We start from the raw sequence: 27624 nt of genomic DNA, 5'->3' as shown, positions 1-27624 counted from the left end.
GGCAACCCCAGAGAACTGAAAAGTAGTGAACGAGACCCCACTAGTCTCCATAATACCTGTTTTACGAATAATCCTCTGACACTTGTCTAAGAAACTGATAAGTAGGGATTTTTATTACTTATTTGCACTCTTTTACTTTCGTTTTAGCTAAAAAAATGCTTAAAGGTATTTCCGACAACTGATGAAATGTGCTTTCTTGCAGGAGTATTGGATTATGAGTCAAAGAGATGAAAATCAACTCAAGAAGGAGTATTTTTGGACAAGGACTAAAACAAAGCAAAAAGAGCAAAGTGCGGATCACACAATATTGAGTGCGGCCGTAGACTATGAAAGACCTCTGACAGAATTTATTTGCAAAGTGCGGACCACACAATTATTGTGCGGCCGCAGAAGATGAGGTTTAGAGAGATGGAAGTCTGGGTCTATGAAGAAATGCGGACCACACTATTATTATGCGGCCGTAGAATTCAAGAGTGCGGCTGCACTAAAAAATGTGCGGTCCGCAGAAGTCTCTTATGTCAAGCTGAAATTCAATAGTGCGGTTGCACTCAGAAATGTACAGTCCGCAAAATCTGAAGAAAGTGCGGCCGCAACTCAGAATTGTGCGGCCGCAGAAGTCCATTATGTCAAGTCCAAATTTAAAGTGTGGACCGCACACAGAATTGTGCGGCCACAGAACCTCAGCAGGGGCAATTTTGTGCGATAATTTTAGCTGTGTATAAATAGTCTTTTTGTCAAAATTAGGTTAAGTTTGAACTTCAAAAAGTAGATAGCCATTTTTTACTTACTGCTTTGGGAAACTTTGTATTAGTTTATCATTTTAACATTATATTTTCATCCCTTTATCATCTATTATGAGTTTAATCTTATTTTCTTCTTTAGTTTCTTCAATTTTATCTATGAGTAGCTAAATTCTTAGCTAGGGTTGTGACCCAACCCTAGTGTTGGTGCCTAATGGGTGTTTAATTTAGGGCTTGTTTGTGATTGGGTGTGTGATATTTAGCCTAGTTCTTGCTTTAATTTTAGAATCAATGGTTGCAAATATTGATTCAAGCCTAATTGACCTAGTCTCTACTTGAGAAAGAGAGACTAAGTCTAGTAAAACTAGGCTAACAAGAAATTGGGGTGAACTCAAGACATTGATAGCCCCAATTAAAGGGTTGAATCTAGAGATAGTAAGACCCGACTTGAACATCTATCACTTGTTTTGCGAATTACCCATTTGGACTTGAGAAAGCCAAATTGGGCAAAATCACTCTAACTACCGATAGGTATCGAGTGGGTAATCGCGTGTGATTGCTATATTACACCTAGACCAACCAAACTTGCCATGAAGCCCACAATCCGTTAGGTAACCAACTAGGTGGAAGTCACAACCCTAGATCTTTTATAAACTTGAAAAACAACAACACCAAAAATAACGTTCCCTAGCTTTACATTTACAAACAATAGTTAAAATTAGAAATAGAAAGAAACAACCAAGTATGTGGAAGTGCATTTTAGGCACGTCATACGCTTAGTCTACATATATACCTAATCCAATATAAGCTCTATGAGAAATCAACCCCGACTCAAGTTGGGTAATTATAATTGCATCGACCGCTTCACAATCCCATTCAGTGGTGTGAATTTGGGCGACATTAATTTTTGGCGTCGTTGCTGGGGAGCTAAAAATGGATTTAGCTATATATTTGGTTTTGTATGTGACTTGTCTTCTTTTTCTTCCGGATTACTAACCTTTTTTGTGAATCGATTGTAGGTACAAATATGGCTCTCAACAATGATCCTCTCGGTAACTTGCCTTTGGGGGAGGAAGTGGACGATTACCAAGGTGATGAGGTTCCTCTTGAACCTCAAGCAAATAGGTGAGGCCGACCACCTCATGACAATATTCCCGTCCCACCCCCGCTTCCACCAAGAGCGGCTCCACACCGGGTGTTGCCAAACAAGGGATATGCAAGTGCTATAGTCCGCCGTCGCATTAGGGTGGGTAACTTCTAAATCACCAATGTTATGCTCACATTGCTAGAGCAACATGGATTCTTCACCGGGGCTCCGAGTCAAAATGCATACAAGCACTTGAAAGGGTTTGTGGACACTTGCTGGGGGAGTAAATAGACCAACGTCTCCTAGGATGCTCTAAGGTTGAGGCTATTTCCCTTTTTTCTATGGGAGAAAGCCTTGGATTGGTTAGAATGATTGTCAAACCATTTTATATGTACATGGGATGAATTGGCGGAGAAATTCATTGACAAGTTCTTTTCTCTCGGGCATATGGCTACTCTTCGGGATGAGATTCTAGCATTCAAGAAAGAACCCAATGAGCTTTTGCACGAGATTTGGGAGAGGTACCATACTATGGTGAAAGAGTGACAGAATAATGACATGACTAAGGCTATGATTCAACAAACCTTCTACAGGGGGATCAACACTACCAATCAACGCGTGGTCAACCAACTTGCTAGTGGGCATTTCATGACAATGCCATATGCCGAAGCTTGTGAGATTTTAGATGAAATGGCGGATACTTCATCGCCATGGTAAAGTAGAGCTAATGTTTCTCAAGGTGATCCAAATGTGATTCACCTACACAAAGAATTGCATGATCATGGGAAAGCAATTGCCAAGTTGACCACACCAATGAATCAATTAGTCAAAGCTCAACTTCAACAAGTTCAAGGTCCTAAGCAAGTAAATGCAATGGAAGGTGTCAATATGATGGTGAACAAGCGAAGACAAAAGGGTCAACAAGTGCAAAACCGTGTGGAACAATTTGTGCAAGATGATAGTGGATTTGACCAAGATGAATCATACAATGAGCAAGAGAAAGAAGTGAAATATGTGAACAATTATCAAGGGCAAAGAAACAACTCTCAAGGCCCGAATAAAAAACAATGGCGATCTTAAGGAAATCAAGGAAATTTGAACAATCAAAACCACCAAGGCAATTGGAGTGGTGGTAACAACAATCAAGGTAGTTGAAACAATAACAATAATCAAGGTAATTAGAATAATCAAGCCAAGGATATTGGCGAGGCAACAACCAATGGGGTTGGAATAATAATGAAAGGAATCGGGGGTCTTGCTTTCAAAGGCCCCCGATATATCAACAACCAAGAAACTCGCCTCATTATCCGTCACATGGTTCTAACTCTTCCAATAATGAGATGGAACAGATTGAAAATATGTTCAAGAAAATGATGGAGAAAAATGCCGACTCCGATGCTCAATTAGCCTCTCACAATACTTCAATCCGCAATTTGGAGGTTCAATGGGGCAAATCTCACAAGCTTTAAACATCGTCCTAAGGGGGCACTACCTAGTGACACGGTGGTGAACCCGAAGGGTGGGAACAACATGGGACATGCCATGGACGTAACCACAAGGAGTGGAAAAGTTGGGGAGGCAACAACCTCAAACCAAAGAAGAATTGTGGATGATGATGTAGTGATTCAAGAAGATGAAATTCCAAGAAATGTGGTTCAAACTAATGAAGAAGTGAGAATTGATATTGATGAAAATGTGGAGGAGACTCGAGAAGAAGTGAACTCGTCTAGGGAACACGTGATTGACATACCAGAACCGGTAGTGCCAAAGGCTAAGGCACCAATGCCATGTCCTCCCCCTCCATACCCTCAAATGCTCGCCAAGAAATTGGTTGAGGCATTGGAACAAATGCCCGGATATGCCCGGATATGCCTTGGCATTGGTTGAGGCGTTGGAACAAATTTCCGGATATGCAAAGTTCATGAAGGATATGGTGACAAAGAAAAGATCAATGAATTGTGAGACCATCAAGATGACACATCAAGTGAGTGCTATTGTGCACTCAATGGCTCCGAAATTGGAAGATCCCGGCGCTTTCACAATCCCTTGCACTATTGGAAGCGCCGACTTTGCCAAAGCTCTATGTGATCTAAGGGCGAGTATCAACTTGATGCCCTACTCGGTGTTCAAAACTTTGGGAATTGGGCAACCAAGACCCACATCTATGAGATTATAAATGGCGGATCGTACTATGATGAGACCATTGGGTATTATTGATGATGTGTTGGTTCGTGTTGATAAGTTCATCCTCCCGGCGAACTTTGTGATTCTTGATTACGAAGTGAACTATGAGGTGCCTATTATCTTGGGTAGACCTTTCCTTGCTACTGGGAAGTCTCTTGTTGATGTGGAAGTCGGTGAGCTCACCTTCAGGGTGGGCGATGAAAATGTGGTTTTCCATGTATGTAAATCTATGAGGCAACCGAATAGCAATAAAGTTTGTTCGTTTGTGGACTTAGTGACCGAGGTGATTGTTGATGATATGAGTGCCATGATGAATGTTGATGATACTTTGGAGGCCGTATTGCTTAATCATGATGATGATGAGAAGGAATGCTATGTGGAATGTGTAAATGCATTGCAATGAATGGGGTTGTACACTTATGAACCCCGAATATTGTCCTTAGATCTTGAGAACCGAAAGACTCCTCCAACAAAGCCCGCAATCGAGGAGCCACCCACTTTAAAGTGAAAGCCATTGCCTCTACATCTCAGGTATGAATTCCTTGGCCCATGTTCTACTTTACCGGTTATTCTTTCCTCTTACTTGTCTAACGTGCATGTAGACTCTACTTTGGCGGTACTACAAAAGAGGAAGAAAGCTATTAGATGGACATTGGCGGACATTCGGGGTATAAACCCCGCCTTTTGCATGCACAAGATTATTTTGGAGGAGGATGCCAAACCCTCCGTTGAACATTAAAGGAGATTAAATGAAGCAATGCAAGAGGTGGTGAAGAAGGAGATCGTAAAATGGTTGGATGACGGGGTTGTTTACCCCAATTCTGATAGCTCGTGGACCTCTCCGGTGCAATGTGTCCCAAAGAAAGGGGACATGACTGTAGTAATAAATGACAAGAACGAGTTGTTCCCCACAAGAACGGTCACCGGGTGGAGAGCGTGTATGGACTATTGGAAGATCAACAAAGTCACAAGGAAAGATCATTTCCCACTTCCATTACTTGATCAAATGCTTGATAGGTTGGCCGACCGTGCTTTCTATTATTTCCTTGATGGATATTCCGGCTACAATCAAATTCTTATTGCTCTGGAGGACCAAGAGAAGACTACTTTCACTTGTCCCTAGAGTACTTTCGCATTCTCGAGGATGCCATTTGGGTTATGCAATGCACTGACGACTTTTCAACGGTGTATGATGGCCATCTTCACTGACATGGTGGAGAATTTTCTTGAGGTCTTCATGGATGACTTTTCCGTGGTCGGAAACTCTTTTGATGATTGCTTGAACAACTTGGATAAGGTATTGGCAAGATGTGAGGAGACAAACTTGGTTTTGAATTGGGAGAAATGTCACTTCATGGTCGAGGAAGGGATTGTCCTCGACCACAAAATTTCAAAGCATGGTATTGAGGTCGACAAGGCCAAAATATAGGTGATCTCAAAACTCCCACCCCTACATCCGTGAAGGGAGTGAGAAGCTTCTTGGGTCATGCAGGGTTCTATCGTCGATTCATCAATGACTTTTCCAAGGTGGTGAACCCCCTGTGTAAATTTTTGCAGAAGGATTCCAAGTTCCATATCAACGAGGATTGTATGAAGGCATTCGAATTGCTCAAGTTCAAATTGACTACTCCTATTATCACCGCACCGGATTGGAGTTTGCCTTTCGAGATCATGTGTGATGCAAGTGATGTGGCGGTTGGAGCAGTTTTGGGGTAGCGTATCAATAAAATCTTCCATCCGCTCTACTATGCTAGTAAGACTATGAATGATGCCCAAGTCAACTACACATTGACCAAAAAAGAGCTACTTGCTATTTTCTTTGCTATGGAGAAGTTCCGCCCGTACTTGATGGGTACAAAGGTGATTGTCCACACCGATCATGCGGCGCTTCGGTATTTGATGAGCAAGAAAGATTCAAAGGCAAGGTTAATGCGGTGGGTGCTTCCATTGCAAGAGTTTGATCTAGAGATTCAAGACAACAAGGGTAGTTAAAACCAAATGGCGGACCACTTGTCTCATTTGGAGGAGGAGGGGTGGACACATGACGGCCTTGAGATAAATGATTCCTTCCCCGACGAACAACTTCTAGCTATTTCAATGACCGGGATGCCATGGTTTGCCGATTTAGCAAATTATTTTATGAGTGGTATTGTATTGAATGAGTTCTCTTCAAACCAAAGGAAGAAGCTCAAACGGGATTGCCTTGACTATTATTGGGATGAGCTGTATCTATTCCGGATTTGTACCGATGGTGTGATTCGACGATGTGTATCGGAGGAAGAACAAGTGAAAATTATTGAGGCTTGCCATTCTTCACCATATTGTGGTCACCATGGTGGAGCTAGAACGGTAACAAAAGTGTTGAGTTGTGGATTCTATTGGCCTACTCTTTACAAGGACGCTAGCGATCTCGTCAAGCGTTGTGATGAATGTCAAAGGGCCGGTGGGATTTCTAAAAAAATTGAGATTCCCCTCACCACCATCTTGGAGATTGACATTTTTGATGTGTTGGGTATTGATTTCATGTTCTGTTCGTGAGCTCTTGTGGGAACACTTACATTTTGGTAGCTATAGATTATGTGTCAAAATCGGTTGAAGCTGTGGTTTTACCAACAATGAAGCTCGAAGAGTGGTGGCATTTTTGAAAACGAATATCTTCATAAGATTTGGTACTCCAAGGGCCATTATTAGTGATGGGGCATAGCACTTTTGCAACAAAGCTTTTGATACCTTACTCACCAAGTATGGTGTCACTCACAAAGTCTCGACCCCCTATCACTCTCAAGCAAGCGGGCAAGTGGAAGTCTCCAACCAGGAGATCAAGAGTTTTTTTGTCAAAGATAGTGAATGCCAACCGAACGGATTGGTCAAAGAATCTTGATGATGCTTTTGGGGATTATAGGACGGCTTACAAAATACCGATTGGTATGTCTCTGTACTGGTTAGTGTTCGGAAAAGCTTGTCACCTTCCGTGGAACTTGAGCACAAGGCTATGTGGGCATTGAAAAAGCTTAATCGTGAATGGGATGTCGCCGCCAACATAAGGGTGGCACAATTGAATGAGTTTGATGAATTCCGGTACCATGCATATACAAGTTCGTCCTTATATAAGGACACGATGAAGTACCTCCATGACAAGTACATCCGGAACAAGGATTTCAAAGAAGGTGATCTTGTATTATTATTCTTTTCTCGGTTACGAATATTCCTAGGAAAGTTGAAGTCTAAGTGGAGTGGTCCCTTTGAGGTTGTGCATGTGACACCCTTTGGTGCATTACACTTGAAGAACAAAAGTGATGAAGTGTTTAGAGTCAATTTTCACCGGGTGAAGCATTATCTTGGCAAAGTTGATGATGGCCACATCGTAGCGTTAATTCATTTCAAGTGATTGATGGTAATCTGCGTCGTGCCACAACGTTAAATCAGGCGCTTCTTGGGAGGCAACCCTAATTTCTTTTTATTTTTCATTTTCTTATTTTTTTAGATAGATTTTGTATTGAGCTAATTGGTTTTGAAGTGAATTGCAGGAATGAGTGTGCATTGCAGGTACTGTGTTCGACAAATTGGCCAAGTGTGGAAAAAGTGCGGACCGCACAATTGTATTTGCCACAACAGAGAAGAATATGTGGCCGCACAATTCTTCCTGCGGCCGCACAACTGGAAACCCAAAAATCCAATTCTCTGAAGTTTGGAATTGCAGAGAAATGGCCAGTCTGCGGCCGCACTCACTTTTGTGCGGACCACACAAATTTCCTTGACCGCACTCACTTTTGTGCGGACCGCAGAACTTTAGCAAGGTTCAGGTAAAGAGTGCGGACTGCACTCAAAATTGTGTAGCCGCACTCAGCTTCAATTTTGACCGACTTTGGTCAACCTATAAATAAGACCTCATTACACTATTCACAACTTTATACACTCTGAACTTTTGAGACCTAAGCAAGCACAGTGCACACAAATTGTTTAACACTCCACACCCATTTCATCAATTTAGATTCACCCCTGCATCCTTCATCACTGGTATGTTCAATTTATGTTTGGATTTTTCAATTTTTTTAGTTTTTGTTCTTAAGTAGTATAGTTATTTTTAGTAAAATGTCAAATGTTCTTCATGTGTGCTTAAAATTGTATGGGTAATGTCATGTGTGCTCATTGGAGACTGGGTAGATCATTCATCATGTTTAATTTGCAAATGCCACGTCTAAATTATGCAAAAATATGAAAAACCTAAAGTCAGTGCCATTTGATTTCAAATTGTGCGGTCCGCGGATTCTCAATTAGGGCAAAAATGTATAGCATGAAATCTGCGACTGCACTCAAAATTGTGCGGTCCGCAGAAAAATATGTGAGACCGCACTTTGGAACTTCGAAGAACCAGTAGTCTGAACCTGGTTTTGTGCGGCCGCACTCAAAATTGTGCGGTCCGCACTTTAGCATGTGCGACCGAACTTTGAAATTGTGAGGTCGTCACAAGGCAGTCTGCGGCTGCACTCAATATTGTGCGGTCCGCACTGTCTCTTCTGTAGACTGTTTTATTGTAACGGTAAACATGCTTCTAAACTTTAACTGACTTGTGTGATTTGTATGGCAGACAATGGTTCGATCAAGAGGCGGATGTGACACATCTAAAGGGAGGGGTGAACCTTCATGAGGCCGAGGCAAGGGCACTCAACCTTTGAGAGTGCAATCAAAAGCAATACCCAAAAAGCCGACCACTGGGAGAGGTAGGGCCACAGAGCCCTCAGAATCAAGCTCGTATGTCCCGTCTAGGGAAGCCTCCGAAGGTCACTCAGTGGAGGTACAGCCTGAGGCCTAGTCCCAACCATCACAATTTTCGGGGCGTTACCAACTCCGCAATGAACCCTCCATCACAACAAGTTCTTTTGAGGGTTCAGATGCCGGTAGCCAGGGTTCAAAGCCCTCCTTTACACACACTCCCCCTGCACCAATTATTGTAGATGATGGTAGATGAGATGACACGAGAGTGGGTGGCCTAGAGAGGTCAAAGAAGAAGGAAATATGGGAGGATCGATTTGTGAGTTTGACGGCCTTCACAAAGTTCAGAGAGTGGTGTCCCCAGAGATCGCTCACACTTGAGCGACGGTTCTTATTGAAGGATTTGGATAAGTACAATCCAAATGTCCTTAAGAAATTCAGGGAGCGCAAGGGGTAGATGTGGTTCACCCATACTGTTATGGATGCTAAAGAGCACTTGGTCCGAGAATTCTATGCCAATGTGGCACACATCAAGAAAGGTACTAAAGTGACCAAGGTGAAAAATTTAAAAGTGAGATTTGACCAAAACAGTCTGAACACATACCTGGGATTTGAGGAGGTATAGGTAATCCAGTACATGGAGAAGCTTGCTATGGGTGATGCAACTTGCCCTTGGTTAGCAGTGATGTTGGCTGCTCCAGGACCACCACCACCATGGATCACAGCGGGGGTTCCCATTGCACGGGCCACTCTCAACTTTGAAGCAAAGGGGTAGCAAACTTTTGTGTGCAGCCGTATTGACCCGAGCCAGAATGAGAACAATCTTCCTATCCCCCGAGCAGTTTTGATGGCATCTATCATGGCCGGGTACCCAATCAATGTGGGTGCCATCATGTCGGCCAACATGTCAGTGGTTGTCCGAAAAGGTGAAAGCTCCTACCCATATCCTAACACCCTCACAGAATATCTCACGGATGCAAAGGTGGAGCTGAGGAGTTTTGATACAAAAGTGTGGGCTAAGAAGCCCTTCTCATGGTACTCCTTGCAAGGTCCAGGAAACCCAAAGTCACCGTTGGCCAGTCTGATGCGCCATCGGTGGTGGTTACAAATTTTACTGCTAAGCCATCTACAACTCCCATGCCTTCCACAATAGCCGGTCCTTCCACCGAGATAGCTGACATGCCACCACCTTTATCTTCTAGACCATCAGCATCAGTACCATCGCATGCCTCATCCACATATCCACTCACTGCACTACGAGTCTCCCAGACATTGGCGAGTCTCAACAAGTGGATGCAGACAGCTACTTCAAGCTGTCTGACATATCCAGTATTGTTGCAGCACAATCTTCTAGCCCAGCAGTACCACAGGTTCCTCCGTCAGTGGAGGAAACATTGAAGAAAATCCTGGACAACCAGAAGACCATTATGGATACACTGGTGGCACATGGAGGAGCTATTGAGGAGTTAGGCAAACAGGTGAAGAAGATGAGGAAATCCCAGGCTTCGAAGAAATCAGTGGAGAGATTGAGAAAGGTTGTGACAAAGATTGCAGCAGCTGGTGATGTACCATTTGACCTACTGATGGAGACAGATCCATCAGTACCAGCAGACCCAACAGCACCATCAGCAGAGGCACTAGCTGACAAGTCTGATGAGCCAGACCTTGCTGCCCATATTGTCGATGAGGTGCTTCAGATATTCACCAACACCGTTGTTCCCCAAGCAGAGGATGATGAGATCCAGTTGGAGGAGCCCGAGGGTGGTGATGCTGCCATGCACCCTGAGACCATATAGGGAGTTTTCTTTACTCTCTACCCTTCCTTATTCTAATTGTTGTTAACTATTGAGGACAATGCTTATTTTTATTCAGGAGGGTGGTCTATTTTGGTTGGTTTGATTTGATGGCATTGGCCTGTAATAACTTTAATACTCTTTTTCTTTTATCTTTATTTTCTCTTTCATTATGTATATATTTCTCTCTCTTTTGATGTATATATTCTATTTCCCTCGGTTTGTAAATTCATTTGCCTTACTTTCAGTAGTTTATTTCATAGCTTCTTTATTTGTTTTCTTAATAGTCTAGCTTCTTATTTACTTTAATAGATTCTTTTTGATTTGGTAGCTTCTTTTTATGTTTAAGTGAGCAATAAGCATTTGGTTTTCTTAATGCCACAGTTCTTTCCAAAGGTGGGTTTGTGTGAACCGGGTGGCTCTTCCCAACGATGGATGGCGTGACAACCTTCTTAAGGGATTGAGTCCGTTTTTGATGTTTTAGGTAAAAACAGTAAGATTAATGAATAAATGAGGGTCAAGCATGCTTCACTTGGTACCAACACACTTAACTACACGCTTATGGTTAAAAATAAGTTTTTGGAACGAAATTGCTCTAGTTAGTGAACTTGTGACCCTTGTGTTGACTTAGGCAATCATCGTGTGGTTTAGTTGAACCATTAGCGATTTTCAATCTTGAATGCGGTTGTTGTGGGCCCTCGATTATATTTTCTTTAACAATCCGGTTGTGTGAGAGGTGAGATATTTTGTTACAAGTCCAAGTACCCGTGCGAATGGTCTAGAACTTGTCCCTAATGTGTTTTTAGGCGAAATTCTAAGCTTTGCTTGGCTTGAGAAGTGATTGTAGGCTCTCCTTGACCCATTTTGAAACTTTTTATGGACCACAAATGATATTATCCCTAGTCAACCCATTTGAGCTAAAGCCATTTTCATTCGATAACCATGTTACAAGCTTTTACCCGCTTTATAGTGACCCTCTCTTGGCACCCGAGCTTTCTTTAGCACTCATGAGAAACAAATAGTGAAAACATAAGTTTGGGGGAGAGACGAGGAGTTTGAAAGTGGTATCAAGACACAAAACGAGAAAAGAAATGAAGAAAAGGAAAGGCAAAGAAAAAGAAAGAAAGAACAAAAGAAAAACGCAAAAAGAAAGTGAATAATGTGAAGGGTTGAAGGGATCCAAAAGAAAGCAAAAGTACAAAGCATGGAGAAAACAAAGAAGGAGAAAATAAATAGCATGACCAAGAAAGAGTGATGTCAAGTCTCTCTAATTCTCCTAAGGAAAAATAAAATGACTTAAAGAATCGACAAAGTATGAGCCAAAAAGAGAAAATAGAGTGCTTAAGGAAAGATGAACTCGTTCTATTCCAACATTTTCCACCTTAGTCCAAAAGCCTTCACTACATACCGAAAAAGCCCTACGTGATTTCAAGCCAAGTAAGCTTATATTAGTGGTGATCTACATGAAGGGCAAACATATGGTACTTTCACAAGTCATTAAATTGAGTGCTACATTCTTAAGTGAGATGAGCTAACGGAGAGCATAAGAGGAGGAGTTTGGAATCCCCAATGATCTACATCAAAGTGCGAACTTTCTTGATGAGTAAAGTCAACTCTTGATGCTCAAGTGTCACATTAGAGCTATTTGTGCTTTAACAATCAATAGAATTCCTTTGCAAAGTGCGACCGCCCAATTATTGTGCAGCCGTAGAAGATGTGTTTCAGAGAGATGAAAGTCTGGGTCCATGAAGAAGTGAGGACAACACTATTATTATGCGGCCGCACTCAAAAATGTGCGGTCCGCAGAAGTCTCTCCTGTCAAGCTCAAATTCAAGAGTGTTGCCGCACTCAGATATGTGCAGTCCGCAGAATTTGAAGAAGTGCGGCCGCAACTCAAAATTGTGCGGTTGCAGAAGTCCATCTTTTCAAGTCTAGCTTTTAAGTGCGTACCGCACACAAAATTGTGCAGCCGCAGAACCTCCGTAAGGGAAATTTTGGTCCGATAATTTCAGCTGTGTAAAAATAGTCTTTTCTGTCAAAATTAGGTTAAGTTTGAACTTCAGAAATGAGATAGCCGTTTTTTACTTACTGCTTTGGGAAACTTTGTATTAGTTTATTATTTTAACATTGGATTCTCATCCCTTTATCATCTATTATGATTTTAATCTTATTTTCTTCTTTAGTTTCTTCAATTTTATCTATGAGTAGCTAAATCCTTAGCTAGGGTTGTGACCTAACCCTAGTGTGGGTGCCTAATAAGTGTTTAATTTAGGGCTTGTTTGTGATTGAGTGTGTGATATTTAGCCTAATTCTTGCTTCAATTTTAGAATCAATGGTTGAAAACATTGATTCAAGCTTAATTGACCTAGTCTCTACTTGAGAAAAAAAAAACTAAGTCTCGGAAAACCAGGCTAATAAGAAATTGAGGTGAACTCAAGAAATTGATAGCCCCAATTAAAGGGTTAAATCTAGAGATAGTAAGACCCTACTTGAGCATCTATCACTTGTTTTGTGAATTACACATTTGGACTTGAGAAAGCCAAATTGGGCAAAACCATTCTAACTACCGAGAGGTATCGAGTGGGTAATCGTGTGTGATTGTAATATTACACCCCGACCAACCAAACCTGCCTTAAAGCCCACAATCCCTTAGGCAACCAACTATGTGGAAGTCACAACCCTAGATCTTTTATAAACTTGAAAAACAACAACACCAAAAATATTGTTCCCTAGATTTACATTTACAAACAATAGTAAAAATTAGAAATATAAAGAAACAACTAATGTGGAAGTGCATTTTAGGCACGTCATACGCTTAGTCTACATATATATCTAATCCAATATAAGCTCTCTGAGGAATCGACCCCGACTTAAGTTGGGTAATTATAATTGCATTGACCGCTTCACAATCCCAATCAGTGGTTTGAATTTGGGCGACATCAGAAACCCTGGGCATCCTCCGCCTCCGTACCACTGAAAGATGGAGGTTGGAGTCTCCCAAACCTCTCCAATCTCTGATGCTCATCATCAGACATAACATGAACCACATGGGCCAGAGTAGCTACAACTGACTGGGCTAGTAGTGCCCCCAGTGTCTGGAGTCCCTGCACGACCTGCTCTGGTGTGCGGGCAGCGGGAGTTTGAGTACCTCCCCCGGCCTGAGAAGTGGCAGCTGCGGTTGGAACTGTGACCGCCTGAGCAAGACTGGTGCACACGGTCATAATCTGAGCTAAGGCCTCCTGAAGGCCTGGAATCACGATGGGCATAGCTGGTGCCTGAGCTGGTCCCACTGGATCATCCACAACTGGGACCTGCTCCTCAACTGGGACAACTGGTGGATCTGCAGGTGCTGCCTTAGCTGATGTATGAGCTGCACCTCAGCCCCTACCATGGCCTCTACCGCGACCTCGGCCTCTCGTGGCCTTGACTGGTGGTACTGGTGGTTGTCCATCCCGTCTAGTAGTACGTGTCCTCACCATCTGTGAGAGAATAGAATAACAAAAGTTTAGTTGCCAGAATCAACAGATTCGCACGACAAGAATTCAATAAAGTGAAGTTTCCTAAGGGTTCGGCAGCCTCTCGAAGATATGTGTAGATATCTCCGTACCGATTCGCAAGACTACTAAACCTGCTCATGACTCGTAGGACCTATGCAACCTAGGCTCTGATACCAACTTGTCACGACCCAAATCCTAACCTGTCATGATGGCACCTATCGTGGTACTAGGCAAGTCGACCTTTCCAAAATACTTACAATATTTAATAGAAATGAATTGAGAAATTTTAAATAACCAGAGTTTCCATAAAAAAAAATGGGGTAAAACCCAAAACACAATTGCGGAAATAATTCCCAAATCGGGGTGTCACTGAGCTCATGAGCATCTAGACAACACCAGTCTAGAAAAGAAATATCTACGAGAGTCTGTATCAAAATACATATAAAGAAAAGATAAGGAAGGTGAAACAAGGACTGCGAACGCCGGGCAACTACCTCGTAAATCTTCGAAGATCACGCGTGCACAATATCAATGGCCATCGTATCCGGAAACACCTAGATTTGCACACGAAGTGCAAGGTGTAGCGTGAGTAAAACCAACTCAGTAAGTAACAATAATAAATAAGGAACTGAAAGATAGTGACGAGCTACACAGTTATAGTTCATTTTCAGAAATCTCAACAAGAAAGTAGGCATGCTTTCAAATTCGGCAATTTAAGTCTATTCAGTTTATACAGGCCAAGTTCAGGTAAAAACCGGATATAAAATATTCCAAGAATTTCAAAAATAGTGACATATAGCAGCTATGTGCAACAACAATGAAAGCAAATACAACCTCTTAGGGAAACAGTCACTCAGTCTTTCTCAATAGCTCATCACACGGCTCTTAGCCCCTCAACGCTCACACTCAATAGATACCTGCTCTCACTGGGGGCGTGCAGACTTCGGAGGGGCTCCTACAGCCTAAGCGCTATAATCCGCACGGACAACTCACATGCTGCACAAACAACTCACGTGCTATAATATCATATCAGGATCCGCACGGACAGCTCACGTGATATAGTATCATATCAGGATTCGCACGGGCAACTCATGTGCTACAGTATAAATATCTAGATCCGCACGAACAACTCACGTGCTATGGTATCAATATCTCACCATCAGGCCCTCGGCCTCACTCAGTCATCTAACTCTCCAGACTCACGGGCTCTCAGTAATCATGGAAATCAGCCCAAAACAGAAATGATATAAAGTATCAACAATGCATAACAAAGACCGAGGTAAAATGTGCATGTAAGACTACGACTGAGTACAAATAGCAATTAGCAAGCAAGTAATTCAACTGGTATCACGGCCTCTATGTGTCCCTACAGTAGCAACACATAACCTAAATATGATTTCTAACATGATTTACAGTCGAATTTCTATAACACATGGAGAGCATATAGCTAACAACAAGTTTATTCAACTTTTTAGTCTCACGGAATGGACCAAGTCACAATTCCTACGGTGCACGCCTACACTCCCGTCACCTAGCATGTGCGTCCCCTCCGAAAAAATCACATAACGCATAAATCTGAAATCGGCTCAAACCCGCCCTCGGACCTACGTCTCAAAATCCAACAAAAGTTATAAAACCCAAAATCCCATTCGACTACGAGTCTAACCATACCAAATTTATAAAAATCCGACATCAAATGGCCATTCAAATCCCCAAAATCAACTCTCTAATTCCCTAGCCTCAAACTCCCAAATTACACCTCAAAAACACATCAACTAGGTGGAGATATCAATGGGGAAACTTAATTATTGAAGAAATTTAACCACAAGTGACTTACTTCAAGAATCCCTTCGAAATCTCTCTCAAAAATCTCTAAAACCGAGCTAAAAAATGTTAGAAATGTGAACAATCCCTGAACCCTCATTTTTGAATCTTTTTATACTACCCAGTTCTTTCCTCTATGCGATCACGGACCAAGTCACGCGATCGCGAAGAACAAAAAACCCGCCCCTATAAATTTGTCTACGCGAATGCGGAATCCTCCATGCGAACGCGTTGCAATGCCATTCTGACATACGCGATCACGATGAACAAAACACGTGGCCTCAGCTTCTACCCCTTTTCCTCTTCACAAACGCGTCCTAGCTTACACATTCACGTTACACATCTTCTCAAGGCTACACGATCGCGGTCCTCCACTCGCGAACGCGTAGGGAAAACTCCATTAGCGACCAATTTTGCCTATGAGGAATCAAGAAGGGAAGTGCTCCTAACAGCCCTGTAGCCTCTCGACGATAAGTACAGACGTCTCTGTACCGATTTACAAGACTCTACTAGACTCGCTCATGACTCGTGAGACCTAAGTGAACCTAGTGCTCTGATACCATGTTGTCACGACCCAAAATTCATTAAAGGTCGTGATGGCGCCGGACACCGCTGTCAGGCAAGCCAAAAATAAATACTTAATTTGATTCTCATTTTAATATTTTTGAAATTATGAGTAAGTTTGAAAATTATAATTTTTCCAAATATCCTTTCCACGACAAATAACATGTTTCATTTTCTCTCCGGATAAGAAGTATTAAATACCTCTCTATGCCCACATATCAATGTGTATAATGAGTCATGAATGACGGGATACCGTACAGCCTGAGTAAAAATGCATCTATATGCCTGTATGTCATGTGTGCATGCCAATGCCATGTATCTCAGAGATGAATCATGTACTCACACTCTCAGAGTACTCAATCTCATTGTCTCATACTTTCTACTCATCATGCTCAACCACTCGCTACTGTATATGGTCCATACGGCCCAGGAAAGATCCATCCCGAAATATATATATCATTGACCATTAGTCACTCAGTACCGAGGAAAAAGCTAATCTGGCCCCATGGAGAAGATCCATCTCCAGGTATATATTTGCTTCGGACAAGATCCATGTCCAGGGAAGATCCATCCCTCAATATAATAAACCGCGCTCATTGAGGGTGTATACAGACTCCTAAGGGGCTCCTGCAGCCCAAGCGCTATCATAAGCCATATCCAAGCATAAATCAATATAACATGCTGCGGCGCGCAGCCCGATCCCATATATGTCACTCATAATCAGGCTCTCAGCCTCACTTAGTCATCAATCTTTCCAGTCTCACTCACGGGCTCACAATGTCATGAAACTAGCCCGATAACAATGATATGATGTATCAATAATCTACAACTGAGACTGAGATATGATATGAATGCATGAATATGACTGAGTACGAAATATCAATGAAATCTATGAGATGACAGCAAGAAACGACCACTATGGGTCCAAATAATATCAACATAAAGCCTAAACATGATATTTAACATGATTGACAGTTCAGTTACTTTATCACATGGTGAAAACACAGATATCAGCAAAATAGGGCCACTATATAGTGCCATGGAAATAACAAAGTCATAATTAACAGGGTGCACGCCCACACGCCCGTCACCTAGCATGTGCGTCACCTCAATACCAATCACATAACACGTATTTCGGGGTTTCATACCCTCAGCACTAAGTTTAGAAGAGTTACTTACCTCGACCGAGCCAATACCAATGTCGAGCAAGCCAAGCGATGCTCCAAAGATGCCATCCCGCGCGTTCCGACCTCCGAACGGCTCGAAACTAAACAACAACAATTCAAATACATCAAACAGTGCTAAAGGAACCAATCCCGATCGTAAAAGATCAAATCTTGAATCAAAGCCCGAAATCGGCCAAAAAGTCCAACCCGGGCCCGCACCTTGCAACCCGACAAAACTCACAAAATCCGACAACCCATTCAATTACGAGTCCAACCATACTAATTTCACTCAATTCCGAGTCCAAATTGATGTTCAAAACTCAAAAGTTCATATTATGAAACTTTAGGCCAAAACCCCCAATTTCTCTTTAAAATTCATCAACCAATTGCCAAAAATGAAGATAGATTCGTGAAATATAACCAAAACCGAGTAGAGAACACTTACCCCAATCCTTGTGATGAAATTTACTCCATAAATCGCCTCTATCCGACTCCCATATCTCAAAATATGAAGAAAGACCAAAACCCTCGAATATTTTTATATACCCTTTGCCCAGCACTTTCCGCATTTGTGGACAAATAGTCGCATCTGCGACCACCACTTCTGCAGTAAATGATTCGCTTCTGCGAAAATAGCCATGCTCAGCAACCCCTGCACCTGCGGTCTTAAGCCGCTTCTGCGATCGCGCTTCTGTGCTCATGAACCGCATATGCAGTTGCGCAGGTGCGTCCAAGCACCTGCACCTGCGATCCTCATGCCCAAATCCCTTTCTCGCTTCTGCGACCAAGTGTCCGCATCTGCGGATACACATTTGCTCCTATTCTTCCGCAAATGCGGAAACACCATAACCAACAGCCTTCAACAATGCAACATGAATGAAAAATGATCTGAACCTCGTCCGAAACTCACCCGAGCCACTCGGGGCCCCGCCGAAATATATCGACAAGTTCCATAACATAACACAGACCTACTTGAGGCCTCAGAACCCACATAACAACATCGAAACGATGAATCATAGCTCGAATCGAAATTTATGAACTTTGAACTTTCAATCTCCAAAACTCGCGCCGAAACATATCAAATCATCCCGGAATGAACCCAAAATTTGCACACAAGTCCCAAATGACATGACGAAGCTATTCAAATTCCTGGAACCACAATCTGAATCCGATATCCTCAAAGTCAACTTCCGGTCAAACTTATGAATTTTCCAAACATTCAAATTTCCAATTTTTGCCAACTTGTGGCGAAACCTTCTAGAAACATCCAAATGCAAATTCGGGCATACGCCCGAGTCCAAAATAACCATCCGGATCTAACGGAACCATCAAAACTCCGTTCCGGAGTAAAATTCATAAAAAGTTAAACTTGGTCAACCCTTTCAACTTAAAGCTTCAACAATGAAATTCATTCTTCCAAACCGACTCTGAATAACCTGAAAACCAAAACCGACGGTTCACATAAGTCATAATACATCATACGGAGCTACTCATGCCCGTAAACTACCAAACGAAGTGCGAATTCTCAAAACGACCGGTCGGGTCGTTACATCATCCCCCACATAAACATACGTTCGTCCTCGAACGTGCCAAGAGTTGTTCCCAAAACCACCAATCTGTCGTATAACCTTACCATGCACATACTCGGGGGTGATCGCATGTCACCCTATCCCATATAAGACCGATAACACAACATAACTGAAATTTCTCAATTCAACCTAGCCCATAAGCCTTAGAATCCAATTTTTCCAACATCCGAAATTTCTTATAAGTTCTGAATCTCGCAACCTACACACCATATAATTCTGAACAAGCGATACCAAACTGTAACCATAACCCAAGCTAAAATCACAGGATATACCACATGACTCAAACACCCAGAGCAAAATCTCCGACCACAGTAACTGCTCAGAATAACCCAATCCCGGTAATAAACCTCATACCTAACGAAACCTCATTCTAAAACCTTCGTACACTGCCGATAATGAAAGAACAAGAAGAAACTCATAACTATTCATCAAATCAACAAGCCGTGGAGCTCCCTGTCCTTCAACAAGGACTATAGCCAATTCTTATGCTGACTTCCGATATTATCCTTCTAAATATACCGCAATCAAATCCAATAGCACCCATCCTAGATCTGACGACTCCATCTTATCGAATACCAACTACTCTACTGACACACAACACAAATACTACTCAGAGTCACAAACCTTGCCATCCATGCACCCATAAGCAACAATCCAAATGTACTCAATAGCGAAAATGACTCAATCAAGAGAACCGTCCCGCAAGCTCAACAGGTACCACCACCACGCAATGCTAAGAACCCATCACACACAGTAGAACCATCACGCGACTCTAACACAAAGGTTCATACCTCAACATAACTCCGCGACAATGCGCAACTCCATCCAAACGCTGGTCCACATCATATACCTCGAGCCACCCTGCTCAAAAATCAATAACCACACGAAATTCGACATCAAGTATCCAAAGTGCATTACCATAACCACGGAGAATCCGATGACACCATGCCATACAAAACCTGAAAGAACATAGCCAATACGCCCTCAATCATGCAATACCCAATTATTCATCTCGCTCAAATTCCGCTATAAGACCATAATAGAGCCACACCATGCGTGGCTAAAACCAACGAATCACAATTCCTCGTAGTAACTCCTAGAAAATTTCAGAACACGGATAAGCTCAATAACAACCGACTGGCACATCCCTTAACAATAGCATTATAGATCCAACCAATCCGACTCGGTGTAGAATACACATCCTAATTTGGGCCTACCAATGGACCCCCAAATCAACTCTGGGCACTCACAATAGATAAATAAACCTCCAAAAGCCCACAATGGTTGAAGCATAACACATACTATCATTTGGCTAGCTTCGACCATGACCTCACAGTCCACAACCATGAAACAATCCACTCCTGAGAACTCCCAGTCTCAAAATCCATAGAACACATGAATCACCATATCTGATCCCAACTCTACTGCTAGAATGTCTAACACATCTCTCATACACAATCACCCCACGAAGAATACTTCTAAAATTTCTTCCGTGCCACATAGCAAAATTCGAATATCAGCAGTCGATCAACCAGGAGAGGGCCGCAGTACCAGTGAAGTATCCATAAATCAAACACATTGCCCCTTCTGAAATGTATACTCCCATCGAGCCACACCAAATAGTACCATCATTTACTTAGTCATCTGAGACCGTCCATGTTGCCTACGAATTTATGACCTTCCCTCCAAAACTAAACTGTGACCTAGCACATGCAAATCTCAATCCCACACAACACACCGCATCTACCATGCCATCATATGAGAAATACGAGAACTTCATAGTCCACTCCGAGTCACAAGCAACTACATACTCAATTAGCCAATGATCTTCCATTTGATTTCATCTAGGAGAAATTCACTATACACTACATGCTCCTCACACTAGTAGGAAATATACCCCTCGAACCGTGGTAAAACCCATTGAGAACTCTTCGAAACCCATTTGCACATAACCGAACCATCAGAACTGAATCTCGCTAACTCAACCCAGCCACACATGTCGCCAAAACCTAAGAGCATTGCCACAAAACACCTGTAAAGACTAGCCACGTTGTAAGTACCCAAAGAATCGATTATATCTGTTACTGTGCTGATACAACCTACTACAAAGCTGTCCTATTTCCCCAAGTCCTTTCCAAATTGCCTTCAAATTGATACTTCTCTTTACTAGAACACCACGATCCTTAACCAAAAATCACCACACAAGAGACCCTAGTATAACACCACAACGCCCTAAGGCCCATAAGCCGTTGACTTCCCTCTTAAGCACCCCGAAGCACTACAACCGAGACACCCACTCTAAAGAGACCTTATGAACCTAAAATTGTTTCCTTCACCTTCTTGATACTCAAATGCATAATCCCCAATGATATAAAAATGCCACAAGTCTCGACACCGCCCAATCTAATCCTCAGTTTCTAGCCATATACAAATCTTGACAATTCCAAATCGCTACATTTAAATCTTGAGTCCATTAGAACCATCCTCAAGAGTCATCCACTCTTCTCAAATCTCAATTAAACCGACCAAATAGATCGAACGACCTGTGCCCCATTAGCATACCAACACCCAAGGGAGTAACCCACACTCCTAAGCAACAGAGAAAATCCCTACTCTATGCACACTACATCCTTTACGAATAACAACTCAATCATTCAATGATTCCCATATACCCATAGAGTATAATACAACCTGTATCCAGGAATTTCCATTACCTGAGTCATTCTCAAACTCTACCTCTGCAAGTTATAACTGATTCACCAGTATACCTCTAACTGAAACCAATACCACACATAATCGTGCAATCAACTTATCAATAACAGACTCCCTCACTTGGCTCAAAGCCATAGATCGAAACACACAATAACTCACAATGCCCATACTCTATTACTACCACAATTCTCGCAGTGAGATTCAACTAAATCCTTCATAAGCTCATGTAACACAAACCATCTAATATCTCAAATCATCTGCAATCTCGCATTCATCCTTGTAGCAGTCAAGCCAACTCTCATAAGCGACCCGAACTCAAATTGCAACACATATAATTTACTGGTAAAAGAGAACTCGCTACAAAATAACATAGGGATCACACAACCTCAGGACACCCCACAGGAGATAACCCACCTGCTTAACCTCAAACTGACATCTTTCTATACCCTTCCACAGTCACAACGACTTCACAATTACTTAATCTTCCTGATTCCGAACTCACAACAAAACATGAAAATATACTTCACTCCACAACTAAACAACATGAGAGGTCCTTTAACACACCCATAACTCGAGGCCATACGCCAAATCAAGGCAGAAATCAAACACCCAATAGTCCTTGCTACATCTGGATTAAACTCTTCATGTCACATTCAAACAATCTGAACATATCTCACAGTCACATCATACTCACCACATAGTCATCCAATCACAAATTCAACTAATAGGGACACCAACGGACATCTAACTCCCAAAAGCACGTGGTCACTCAATCGAAATCTCCGTGCTCAGGCTACCGTCAAAATCCGGCCTCAAGTGCTCCATACTGGCCCATCATCAGCATGCCAAAATTACATCTCGCACCCCAACCATGGAATCACAAGTCGTCGATGCACAGCTGATACCGAGCACTCATGTGTGCACACGAATGCGTGGAAGGAATTCAAAGGGTCACGCTTCACGCTGAATCAATGCCGCACGATAAGGAAGGAAAGATGGGAAGTATATCCTAAATGTCCTGTAGCTTCTCGAAGATAGGTATGGACGTCAACATACCGATCCGCAAGACTCTACTAGACACTTGCTTATGACTTATAGAACCTATGAACCTAGAGCTCTGATACCAACTTGTCACAACCCCAAATCCTCTAGTCGTGATGGCACCTAACCTAACCCGCTAGGTAAGCCAACTAATAAGTATCCAATTCTAATAATATTAACAAGACAATCAAAGGAAAGTAATTTACTGAATTTTATATATTTCTCAAGGACTAGTAGTACAAATCATGAACTTCTAAGAATAGAGTTTACAAGCGAAAATAAAATAAATACATAGTGTGTTTAAAAAGTACGTAAATAAAGTTTTATAGATCTAAAGCTACCACGAACAAGGGGTAACTTCAACCGGAACGCAGGTATATCTACAATCCAGCTACCATCGAACGCAGCAACATCAGCACTTAACATCTGCACGCAAGGTACAGAAGTGTAGTATGAGTACAACGACCCCATGTACTCAGTAAGTAATAAACCTAACATTAGGTTGAAAGTAGTGACGAGCTAATACAAGGTCGGGTCCAATGCCAAGATCACGCAGCAGTTCAAAATAGCATAATACAAGTATATAAGAGGTGTCTCAGAAGTAAGATACTCAGCTCGTTCACAGTTCCAGAAAAATAGTCATGCTTTTCAAGTATCTCAATGAAAAACCCAAATCTTTTATCGAAAATGCCAAAAATTATGAATAAGTATGAAAACTGTAATTTTTTCAAATATCGTTTCCACGAAAAATAACATGTTTCATTTTCTCTCCGGATAACAAGTATTAAATACCTCTCTATGCCCACAAATAAATGTGTATAATGAGTTATGAATGACGTGATACCGTACAACATGAGGAAAAATGCATCTCTATGCCTGTATGTTATGTGTGCATGCCAATGCCATGTATCTCAGAGATGAATCATGTACTCACACTCTCAGAGTACTCAATCTCACTGTCTCACACTTTTCACTCATCATGCTCAACCACTCGGTACTGTATATAGCTCATACGGCCCAGGAAAGATCCATCCCAAAATATATATATCACTGACCATCAGTCACTCAGTACCGAGGAAAATGCCAATCCGGCCCCATGGAGAAGATCCATCTCCATGTATATATATGCTTCGGACAAGATCCATGTCCAAGGAAGATTCATCTCTCAATATAATCAACCGCACTCACTAGGGGTGTGTACAGACTCCGGAGGTGCTCCTACAGCCCAAGCGCTATCATAAGCCAGATCCAGGCATAAATCAATATAACATGCTGCGGCGCGCAGCCCGATCCCATATATGTCACTCATAATCATGCTCTCAGCCTCACTCAGTCATCAATCTCTCCAGTCTCACTCACGGGCTCACAATGTCATGAAAATAGCCCGACAATAATGATATGATGTATCAATAATCTATAACCGAGACTGAGATATGATATGAATACATGAATATGACTGAGTACGAAATATCAATGAAATCCGTGAGATGACAGCAAGAAACGACCACTATGGGTCTAAACAATATCAGCATAAAGCCTAAACATGATATTTAGCATGATTGACAGTTCAATTACTTTATCACATGGTGAAAACACAGATATCAACAAAATAGGGCCACTATACAGTGCCATGGAAACAACGGAGTCACAATTTACAGGGTGCACGCCCACACGCCCGTCACCTAGCATGTGCATCACTTCAATACCAATCACATAACATGTATTTCGGGATTTCATACCCCCAGCACTAAGTTTAAAAGAGTAACTTACCTCGAACGAGCCAATACCAATGCCGAGCAAGCCAAGCGATGCTCCAAAGATGCCATCCCGTGCGTTCCGACCTCCGAACAACTCGAAACTAACCAACAACAATTCAAATACATCAAACAATGTTAAAGGAACCAATCTGATTATATCCGGAATGAGAATTTGGAAAACAAAAGGAAGGAAAGATGATTATAAGTTGCCCAAGATGTTGAGAGGTACTTGAACCGATCTGGTAATATTAAGGAAACAAAAAGTTGCTGGATATATGCCTGAACAAAATAAGCAAGTGAAACTAATATTATTCATTTCTATCTGATATATTTGGGTTGACTAAGGGAAGAAGAACAGAAAATATTGTGTATGTGGAACAATTGAGGAAGAAATACTTTCTCGCTTAATCACCCATGGAAAATGATTTAAACATTTTTTTAGTTTATTATAGTGCGGTCAAAACTTGAATGCCTACTTTCAAATGAATCTTTTAAACTTTTTAACTCTGCACCTGCAGGTGATTGTTTGCTAAATCTAGCTTATGAAGGTGTATTGCTAGTTAAGCAAAGTCCATATCTTTTTTGCTATTGGTATTGCATTCTAGAAGTTTGTAATTGAATTCAATGATTCGTATTGGTTAATGAGGTTTGTGCCTGAAGCATCACGCTTGCCTTTTGTGTATTACAGTATTATCAAAATTGATTCATGCTACTAATCTTTTGGTTTCAAGTGGGTTTTGAATACTTTAATAGTAATTCTTGTTTTACTAGAGTTACTTTTATTTCCTCCTAATTAGGTGTTTCAAGGCTTTTTACAACTTAATTTATCATGCTCTTTCCTCTTTTAGGATCTGTCAAAAAATGCCCGGTTTGAGCAAATATGGAAAAGCAGAAAAGAAAAGAAAAAACTAATGCGCGACGAAGAGCTGAATGAGATGTGTCGACTATATGATGCTATTCGTGTTGATACTGAAGAAAAAAAAACATGAAGTGCAAGAGGAGTAAGTTTCATTGTCATTATGCTAGGATTGAAACTCCAATAGTTACTGTCACGCGGTGTTATCTTTTCCTTCTCAAATGGATAAAATCTGGTTTTACGATGTCAATGCAGGACTACCGAGTTAGAAGATCACAAGATGATGTCCCAATATTTACCTCTCTTACGAGAAGTCATGCCTAGTGCTGCTGAAGAAATTGAGTCAGAGATTCATAATTATAAGGCCAAACAAGGTTCTTTATTTCTTTGGTCCTTTTCCAGGAATTCCTTTTCAAATTCAATCTTGTGATTTACTTCCTCTGGGAAGGGAATCTCTGTTGGTTGCTCTATGAGGTTTCATCAGTTTGAGAAATTTCTTGAACTTGTTTACATTCTGAAAGTAAATAAGATTGTAGAAGCTCTAGCTTATTGATTTTAATTTTTTGGCTAAATGGGCAATATAGCATACTGTCTATGTTCCATGTTTGCTGTCTGCTGTGAGGTTATTGAAGGTTATTAAGGATGATACCAATACCCACGAAGATATTGCTAGTCATCTTCCATTGTAAGGATTGATACAACAAACTAATTTTTCTTCAGCTGGTATCTTTTCTTTTTAATACTTACTAAAATAGTTGACGCGGTTACCTTCTCAAAAAAAAAATAGTTGATGCGGTTGTTTTAGGGTACAAGTTGATGACGATGATGATGACTACTATGATGGTCCTAATAATTCAGACTACGAATCTGATGATTCCAATGGTTATCTCCCTTGCCTTTCCCATCCCCTGTTATACTAGGCCGGAAAAATTAGCTTATTTTGAGAAAGTGTTATTTTATTTTTGGTGAAAAGTAGTTTGTGTTTGGCTAATTAATTTAAAAAGCACTTCTAAGCAACAATTTATGTGTTTGGTCAAGCTTTTAAAAATTGCTTCTAAGTGTATTTTTTCAAAAGTGCATCTCAAAAAAGTGCTTCAGGTAAGAAACTACTTTTTTCTATTTCTCCAAAACTGTTTATGCTTCTATTCAAAAGTATTTTTTTCCTTCTAAAAGCTTGTTCAGACACTCCTAACTTTGCAAAAAAAGTGCTTTTGGTTAAACATGGTTTTATATTCTAACTTTTTGGTTTTCAGCTGAACACAATCCCTGGAATGATTATCCAGATGAAGAGGAGTCTGAAGATGAGGATGAGGATGAAGATGAAACCCAGTCATCAGAAGTTGTAAGCAGCACTTCTCAGGACCAATATGGATTTGAAACTGTTGGTGTAATTTCTTTTCAAAATGAGGATGTGGGCCGCGAGGACTGGTCAGATCCATTAGTCGATGGCGAGTCCGGTGGTAAGCTTACTATGATGATGATGATGACGAAGACGACATGTGGTGACCATCATTACGTGCCCTGCTTAACTTCTCATCAAGTACCTTATTCGTGCATACCTGTATATGTTTTTCCAGATCATAGTTAACCTTGTGAATGGCATGTGGTTCTTTTAACCGGCTATTACTGCTGTCTAGGCTGTAGGCTGATCAAATCTAGTGAGATTTGGTCTGGAAAATTCTCCCATAGCGTTCTAAAACAAATCTCGCCAGTATTATCAATCTCAATCAGGTTTCCAATCTTAAGTACACTTCTAACAGTAGTTATCTAGTGTAAAGAATTTATGATTATGTATTATCGTTGTTTGGTTTCAAGTTAGTGTTGTCCAGTTTTCTGGTTGAATGGTTTGGACTCGTTTCAAATTCAGAATTGCTAAGTGGTAGAGATAGAAATGACTAATGAGTTAGTCTATTTTATGTTCTTGGGGAGTATGGTTCACGTGGGTTATTCTAGTTGTAAGCACTATTCACTTCCAACCAAGAGGTTGTGAGTTCGAGTCACCCCAAGAGTAAGGTGAGGAGTTCTTGGAGGGAGGGAGCCGAGTTTCTATCGGAAACAGCCTCTCTACCCCAGGGTAGGGGTAAGTCTGCGTACACACTAC

The 27624-nt window shown here is 41.5% G+C and overlaps 1 protein-coding gene across 6 annotated transcripts in view; it reads left to right on the top strand.

Moving 5' to 3' along the window:
• The window catches only part of LOC107787489 (uncharacterized), a 44770-nt gene extending 17453 nt beyond the window's left edge, over positions 1-27317 (top strand). For 3 of the 6 annotated variants that reach the window (XR_012705077.1, XR_012705078.1, XM_075244258.1), the window contains 3 exons: positions 1760-25668; positions 25779-25897; positions 26777-27317. Coding sequence is in view for 4 of the 6 variants with exons in the window: in XM_075244258.1 (XP_075100359.1) it covers positions 25598-25668; positions 25779-25897; positions 26777-27111 (525 nt within the window). In the remaining 2 variants the exon portion in view is untranslated. Of the gene's footprint in view, positions 1-1759; positions 25669-25778; positions 25898-26776 lie in introns of those variants that run through there. The other 3 variants (XM_075244259.1, XM_075244260.1, XM_016609069.2) reach the window with 3 other exon arrangements.
• Positions 27318-27624: the final 307 nt, after the last annotated feature.

This window comes from Nicotiana tabacum, chromosome 22, assembly GCF_000715075.1.
Source record: "Nicotiana tabacum cultivar K326 chromosome 22, ASM71507v2, whole genome shotgun sequence".
Classification (NCBI taxonomy): Eukaryota; Viridiplantae; Streptophyta; class Magnoliopsida; order Solanales; family Solanaceae; genus Nicotiana; species Nicotiana tabacum.
This window is presented reverse-complemented; position numbering and strand designations above follow the sequence as displayed.